At 35.2% G+C, this 8788-nt stretch overlaps 1 protein-coding gene across 6 annotated transcripts in view; it reads left to right on the forward strand.

The window, feature by feature from the left end:
- Positions 1 to 8788, forward strand: part of NAV3 (neuron navigator 3) — a 618166-nt gene that overhangs the window by 389808 nt on the left and 219570 nt on the right. For 5 of the 6 annotated variants that reach the window (XM_017513855.1, XM_017513856.1, XM_017513857.1 and 2 more), the window contains exon 6: positions 7103 to 7171. The exons of the other annotated variant lie outside the window; for it this stretch is intronic. In XM_017513855.1, coding sequence (XP_017369344.1) covers positions 7103 to 7171 — 69 coding nt within the window. The remainder of the gene's footprint in view (positions 1 to 7102; positions 7172 to 8788) is intronic. 6 annotated transcript variants of the gene reach the window in all.

The following is an 8788-nucleotide window of genomic DNA, read 5'->3' on the forward strand; positions in this document are numbered from 1 at the left end:
AAAAAAAAAAAAAAAAAAGTGTGAGTATTCTCCTTCCAAAGAGACTTCTGTGGATATTCTGTAGAGCACAGTATCTCCAATTCTATTGTGCATAGGAATCACCTGGGGATTCTGTTTAAATGAAGATTCAAATTTAGTAAGTCTGAGATAGGATCTGAGGTTCTATATTTCTAGCAAGTTCCAGGTTATGTCAGTGCTGTTGGTCTACAGACCCCATTTTGGGTAGTGAGGCTCTAATGGTTAGTAAAAACGGGTAACCACCAATTCGGCCCTGTTTACCTTAAGAATCTTTCTTTTCTTATGATGGATTTTATAATTCCACATGATGATTTACACTAAAGCAGAAATAGGAACATCTGGCAGTTTGAATCTTGCTGTGTTTTGATCACCAGATGAATTCCATACTTTAAAAATAGTTCACTGTGTACCGTTTTGTCTTCTTCCCTTCCATGTTGGGAAAAATAAAAGGCATCCCCTTGATATTCAACTTCACTAGACAGTTGATCACATACTTCCTTTAGGAGGTTCCACAGCGAGTCTCAAAATACTTACTTTTTTGTGCTTCTGTTTCTGACATCTTTTGCCCACCCATAAGCTAGAAGGAGTCTGATTATACAGGATTTTAGAAAAAAAAATGCACTGTTTAATTCAGAAACCTAAAATCCCTTAGCTTACTGGTTTTCTGACTCAGTTTATTTTCCCCCACTTGCCTGAGAGCTGTGTCTACATGTCACCTGTGTCTGTTTTCCTGGGACTCTGCAAGTTGGCTATGCCTACTCGCCTGCTTTGTTACTGATATGTTATAAACTTGAAACCTGGGAACTGGTATTACAAGCACTGTGGAGGATAAAATGCTTTTCTGCTGTCCAGGGAGGCATAGACAATAATGTTTAGAAAAATAAAGCTATTAAGAAAGAAAGATTTAGATCAAACACGTAACGAAAGAAATGGGAAGAGACTGATTTTGTGAAAGTTTGAAAGAAAAATAATCAAAGAAAAGTAGAGGCATATTGAAATAGAAAATTTGATATTTCTGTCTACCCTAGATTGCCAGTGATTTTTCAGGTTACAGTAATAGCTTAATTTTTAGATAACTGCAAATGTTCAACTAAGCCTGCCTTGCTCTCTTTTTGACTTCTTTTCAGATAAAAAGACAGAAACAGAGAGAGGTAACAGACATTTAAGTGTAGTTATTAAGAAAGTAAAAACAGGATGGCAATAATACTATAGTTAGAACCAGAAATTAAGAAATTTCTCACTAACTTACACATATACACACATACATGTGTGTGCAGTGCCTTTAACATCACATAATATTACAGAAATATTAGGTATTATGCCAAACCAAATACTTTGCCCATTGGGCTTCCTGTGGAAGCTAAAGAGACAGCCAAAACCAACCAACCAACCAAAGAAAGAAAAAGATATTGTTCTTCCAAGGATTCCAAGGAGTCTATGCTCCTTGACCTATAAACATCTGAGAGTGGTAGACCCTTATGTAGCTACAGGCCAGTGACTTCTGACTTGGTGCCTCTTAGAAACAACTGGCACAATATAGTCTGTTAGTGGCTGAGATCATGAAACATAAAGGACAAAATCATGAAATTTATTAGACCAATGGGTTAATTGGTGAAATAATATTTATTCTCTATACTGGAAAATAGATGAATGGAATGGTGAAGTTGCCTTATTAATAAATCAAGTATAAAGAATATTCTTTTTGTTATACTAGGCATTTGTAGCAGTTGTATTTTCTAGAGAATAATAATAAATAAGAATAGTTCTTATTCTACTTTTTGTAAAAATACTAAATTCCATTTAAATTTCTCATGGACCCATCAATCTGACTTAACCATTATCACCTCACAATTTACCTTTTTAAAAATTTATATCCGTGGCTCACGCCTGTCATCCCAGCACTTTGGGAGGCCGAAGCGGGTGGATCACGTGGTCAAGAGATCGAGACCATCTTGGTCAACATGGTGAAACCCCGTCTCTACAAAAAATACAAAAAATCAGCTGGGCATGGTGGCGCATGCCTGTAATCCCAGCTACTTAGGAGGCTGAGGCAGGAGAATTGCCTGAACCCAGGAGGCGGAGGTTGCGGTGAGCCGAGATCGCGCCATTGCACTCCAGCCTGGGTAACAAAAGCGAAACTCCATCTCAAAAAAAAAAAAAAAAATTATATCCAACCAGTCTAGGCTTCTAATTCTACTATTGACTTTTTTGAATCAGCTATTCACCTCATTTTATTTAAAAAATAATTTAAAGATATACCTGTGAAAGAGTTTATGTTTAATATACCTACAATGTTATTCAAAGACCAGGGGTTTAGTCTAGATCCTGCTGTCTGTTGCACAGAAAGCTAATCACTAAAATAATAAGAATTGACCAGGAAGAAGGCTTTACTCAGTTGCTGCAGCTGACAAGAATGGGAGATCAGTCTCAAATTTGTCTTCCCAATCAACTAAAATTGGGGGTTTATATAGTGGGAAGAAATATGGGTCTATGCAAAAAAACAGGAATTAGGGAAAGTTAAGGTAGAAGAGTTGGTCAACAGGAAATAGGTTATCTGTTAAGAAAAGAAAAAAAAAAAAAACCAGGAATTAGCAGAGGGTAAGAAAGTAATCATGACAAATGAGGCAAATGAGGGGCCTGGCATCTCATTGTCTAGATGTGGTTATCTGGTAAGTTTCAGTTCCTTAATACTATCTAAGAGGGCTGATGGTCAGTTTCCAGAGTAAAGGAACTCAGATAAGCAAATGTAAGTTTCTCAATTTTTAAAACTGTAAGGATCGATTTCTGTGTTTATTCAAAAGAAACCATAACATCAGTTCCATGGGACATATGGGCCAGTTTCAACAATTCAGAATAATTATCATACTTAAAAATATGAACATTAATTACTTAGTTTCATTTAACATCCTAGTGTTAGCATTTTCTCAATTTTCATCCTAGTGTTAAATTTTTTTCAATTTCCTCATAAAGTTTAACAATTGTTTATTTGAGTCAGAATTCAGATAACCTTCTATACATTATAATTGGTTTTAAGTTCTTATAAGACTCTCTAGGTTTTCACTTCATAATTTTTCTTGCAATTTATTTGTTAATGAAACTGGGTTATTTGTCCTGTTGAGTGCTCCACTGTCTATGTTTTTATTATTGTATTTCTGTAATATAGATCTTTGAAAAATTTTGTCTGTTAATTGTGTTAATAATACACTTCCTATTATAACACTTATGGTTCTGGTTTGGTGACATATGACATATTACGTTTTCAAAATGTATTCATTTTATTATTTATTTATTTATTGTTTTCTGAGACAGAGTCTTGCTCTGTCACCCAGGCTGGAGAGCAATGGTGGAATCTCGGCTCACTGCAACCTCCAACTCCCAGGTTCAGGCAATTCTCCTGCTTCAGCTTCCCAAGTAGCTGGGATTACAGGCACACACCACCAGGCCTGGCTAATTTTTGTGGTTTTAGTAGAGATGGGGTTTCACCATGTTAGCCAAGCTGGTCTTAATCTCCCGACCTCTTGTTCCACCCTCCTCGGCCTCCCAAAATGCTGGGATTACAGGTGTAAACCATTGTGCCCAGCCTAGTTTTATTTTTAAGAGACAAGAGTAGGCAGATTTCCAATATCTATGACAATATTGGGACATTTGATTGAAGCGATTGCCTTGAAGAAATCTTGTTATGTTTATAAATATAAATAACTAAAGTTAATTAAATTTTTTCATCACATAAAAGAGTACAAAGCATAGTTGTGAAAGCTTAGAGATTTAATATGCGTCTAGAAGGTGATAAGATGTTGCATAGACTTGTTGTAATTGAAAAATTTAAAGCGATACTTGGAAAATTGTTAGAATTTGATATAATAGACACAGGTAGGGAATATTCCCATAGGAGTTATATCATGAGTAAAGGCACAGAGAAATAGAAAAGTACAAGTACAATAAAAACCCTCTTGTATTTTATCCTATGACAAAGATAGCAGAACATAAACATAGAAGCATAAAAATATTTTATCAGGCTGTGATAAGTGGGTCACGCTTGTGCTCCCAGCACTTTAGGAGGGTGAGGTGGGCGGATCATGAGGTCAGCAGTTTGATACCAGACTGACCAACATGGCGAAACCCTGTCTCTACTAAAAATACAAAAAATAAGCTGGGTGTGGTGGTGGGTGCCTGTAATCCCAGCTACTCAGGAGGCTGAGGCAGGAGAATTGCTTGAACCCAGGAGGTAGAGGTTGCAGTGAGCAGAGATCATGGCACTACACCCCAGCCTGGCCAACAGAGCAAGACTCTGTCTCAAAACAAACAAACAAAATAGAATACCTTATAGAGGTTCTTGAATATCAAAATATACTTTGAATATTCACTAATTTGCTACATGCTTTTGAAAATTTATTGTATGTCTTTGGCCTTTGCTTCCTTCACCAGTAATTTCACTTCTCCATTTGAGACAAACTATAATATCAAGTCACAAGCCTAGATACATTCATTTCAATTCTAATATTCAATTCTAAAGAATTAAATAGATAAGCAATACAATATTTGAATTTCTGTAGGTCAGAGGTATTGTGGGAAGTATTAAAGGCTTGAGTTAGAGAGATAAACATGGAAATTGATGGAAAATATAGGTACAAATGGAGCTGTAGAGGTTGAATAAGCATGACTAGGTATTGATTTCTCCTCTTTAATAATTGCAAGGGAAATGGAAAGAGTCAGCTATTGAGATTTTCAGGCTACATTATTAAGAAAATTGTGGTCCTATAGATAGAATGGAGAAATTTAAGGAAGGAGCTTATTGAGAACTGGGGAATTAAAAAAATGGAGAGTTTGATGTGGTGAGCTTGAAGCTCACATAAATGGACAGATCTTTCATTCAGTTGGTATTGATGGATGGGAATATGAACAGAGGTTAATTTTGAGGGTAGAATTTTAGTTTAAATCTTAGTAGAAAATAAATTTCTAAGTAAACAATGCATAAAAGTATTTAAGGAATGAGGACATACTCTTGAAGGAAAAATACTGTGCCTTTAAGAGATGGGGAAACGAGGACTCCACAAAGGAAAGAGAAAAGGGGACAAAAATGATGGTTGACTAATTGGGTCAGCTTACTGGAATGCCAGTCTATAAATAGGAGAGGCTCAAAGAGGCGCAGAGACCAACATGGTCAAACAGAAAGACTTTAGAACACAGTGAGCCTTGAAGAAAACACTGTGTCCTGCAAGACAACAGCTTCACCAGTGGAAGGAAGAAAGCAGGACAGAAGCTGCCTTTTAAGGAGATTACTAAGAGAGGGTTTGGTGTAAGAATGCAGGTAAAAGTAGAGTATTCTTACATAATAAATCAAACAACACACATGGACCATAAAATGAATCTGGATTTGGCCAAATCATTCAACCTTTCTGGACTTTGTTGTTTTTCTAGTTCTAAGAATTCTATTATGGTGCTTCTTTAAAATAACGAGGAGGAGGGGGTACCAATAAGGTGGCTTCAGCTCCCTAAAAGAAAATACATTGTTTCATTGTCATCTCTTTTGCTATTATTTGTGTTCAATTTAGAGAAAATAGGGTAGACATAGTGATTAACAGATAGGTCTCTTACTCTTGAATTGGCAAGTAGACCGAGAAGTTCACAAAAGTTTTTTCTTCATTTTGGATGTTTTCATTATTTAATTTAATTTTCAAAAATGTGATTTCACCGAACTGAGACAGTTTGAGTTTTATTTCTAAAGTATTCTCTGATATTATTGTTACTGAGGTAGTTTAGCTGGTTGTGGCAGTTGTTTTGGTGCCCAGTGTAATTAGAATAAAGAATGCATTATGTACACATAATATACCACATGCCAAATGTGCTCTGTGAATCTGAAGAAGCTCTCTGTACATGAGGATATATTCCCCTCAAGCCAGGCAGTTTTAAGGACCTGCAAGCTCCTACCCCAGACTAGCTCAGTGTATTAAAAGTTAACTTGGTAAATACATCATCATCCTAAGTAATCCTTTCCTTGACTAAAATACCCTCTGCTTGGCAGAGAAGCAATTGGATCAAATGCAGCAGGGCTCCAAGTGATCTCACCCTGATTCAAACACCCCCATGTTATTCTTGTTTCCTTGGAGGCCTTGAAAACTGTATGTGCACAGCAACTGGGTTCATGTAGAGCCATCACAATTCATCTGGGAAGTGATTCTCCACTCAGGCATCAACCCATGACCATCACAGGGTGTGTGAACATGTCCTGAGTTTATCGGGTCTAGCTATATCCTTCCAAACACTGATTCCAGAACTCTTAGGTAACTCAGAGATCAGTTGAACTTAATGTATAAATGTGCATTTTGTTTATAAAGTATCGCTCTTCAAACTTAAATTATGCTTTCCTGTGTGCCTTTGAACAAATATTTTGATTTAAAAAATCATTAAGAAACGTAATTCAAGAATACCCAGAAATTGTCATCAGTATTTGTTGTTTGTTTATGAAGAACTGAAGCCCACTTTAATATCGGTTTTTATATTGATCTTCCCTTAGATAAAACATCTTTTATTGTTTATTTCCTCGAAAAAAATCTAGTGCTAGAGACCAGCAATAACTTACTGGACAGAAACCAGGTTATTTAATCACTTGGCTTTCAAAATAATATTTAGATTGAAAAAAGCAAATTAGAAGAGTTTACTAAAGAAACTAGTGACTGTAATCTCAAACTCTCCTTTTTCATTTTAAACTTTTTAAGAGAGTGATCTTTCATCATGCCAGTGAAACTTTAGTTTCCATGAAGTTTCACATTTACAAAGGTTGAGTTTTTTAATGAAATAATACTATTTTTAAAATATTGGTAATATTACACAGCCATAATTGTAAAGTCAGTGATAACACATTCTATGACAAGATGTGCACTGCATTATTTCATAGCACATTCATAACCAAAGGTCATGTCGGACATATAACATTACCATAATTTTCTAATTAATTTGTTCTTTATGCATGTTTCTATGTGTTCCAATTGCATTTCATTAATTCATAGTTTTCTTGTAAGTTTGTGCTTTCTTTCCATGTTCAAAGAATCTCTTTAATTCAATTTCTCTGTTTCTCCTCATACAGTCTGGCAGCCAGATATGCAACTCAGTCTAATCACAGTGGAATTGCAACCAGTCAAAAAAAGCCTACTAGGTCAGTTAATATTCTCTAATTTATTGCTTGTTAGTGATATTCAAGTAAATACCCAGTGATATTTTGTCTTGTCTTTTTTTTTTTTTTTTTTTTTAATGACACACACCTGAATGAGAAGTTTAGAGCACTAAGTTTTTCAGGAAGATTTTAATACATGGTCTCAGGGATGAGCATGTTTGTGTTAGATAATTAAGTTTGTTTTGGCATCTTTTTAGTTTCATTATATGTAGTACTATGACTGGGCTGAAGTCTAGGTTCTAGGCTTAGAATAAATCAGGAAGACCATTACCTTGAATGCCCAATTCTTTCCAAGTCACATAATCTGGAAGTTATACAACAAAATTGTAATTGCTTTTTGAGATGAGGATGCATTAATTATTGCACATTTTATTGGAGAATTGAGAAACATTGGTAGATTTTAGTGAGGAAGTTAGTACCAGGTCAGTCTGGACTGTTCTTCTATCTTCAATAGTTTAATATTTTGCTGCTTTATGACACATGTATAATAAAGACAGCCTGTTATAATAAATGACAGTGGATTATATACTGTTTGGAAAATAATGACCTATATGAGTGTTTTGAAAGAGTTTGACTTTTTAAAAATGTTAAGTTGCTGAAGGCGTCATGGTAGCATGGAACAGCTGAATAAAGCCACAGCAAAAGAGTTTTACACCTCTGATTAGTTTGAGATTCTTTGTGTCATTTCACTCACTGGGGAAGTATCCAGCGGTGGTTTATTAGTTATTGTTCTATTGATAAATCGTATTATGCAAAGTTTGACCTCAAGGACTGCTTCTGATGCTTTGACTTGAGGTAGGTGCCTTTCCCCTTGCCTTGGCTTTGTAAGTTTTGTTCATTTCCAGAGTAGACAAAATGATTCTGGAGAGACAAATTTTAAAAGGCAAATTTTAATTATAATTAAAAGCTAGATGAATGATATAAATTGTGATAGATAAGGAACAGTGACCTGCCATACACAATGAGCATTTTTATTACACCTTCTAAGATTTAGGTGTGTAAAATATTTTAAGTACTATATTTTAATAGAACTCTCTCTCTCTCTCTCTCTCTGCTTCATCTCATTTCCCTTTTTATTACTTTGATTAATAATCTGAAGGCCTGCTCTGGCCGCGTGTCAAGTTAGGGTAATGAGAAGAGCAAATGTACTTTTAAATTTGTTTTAATTTGTTCTTCTGAGGACTGAAGATCATTTGACTTCATGGGTTGCAGTGAAGACTAAAATGTATTTTAATTATTTTTTGGAAACAGGTCAATTTGCATTACAAGCAGGGCAAGTTTTGTGACAAAATTTCTTTATATTTGTGAGTTTGGGATCACCTTTCTAAGTCTATGCCTACGTCTACAGGAATAGATCTCAGATTTGTGATGATTAGACCACTTGACCAAATTCATTAGCTGGTTCTTCTACAGAGTGTAATCACTGGTCCTTTAAGTTCCTAGCATCTGTGGTTATTGCGCTATATTTACAAACCCTTGTAGATTGACTTGAGCAAAAATTAAATGCTGGAATCATTTGGAAAAGATTCTAATCTTTTGTATGACACAATATCTAATTAGCAAAACAGCTAAAGGGACTTTTTTTTTTTTTTTTTTTTT

This window comes from Cebus imitator, unplaced genomic scaffold (genome assembly GCF_001604975.1).
Source record: "Cebus imitator isolate Cc_AM_T3 unplaced genomic scaffold, Cebus_imitator-1.0 Scaffold507, whole genome shotgun sequence".
In the NCBI taxonomy this organism is placed as follows: domain Eukaryota; kingdom Metazoa; phylum Chordata; class Mammalia; order Primates; family Cebidae; genus Cebus; species Cebus imitator.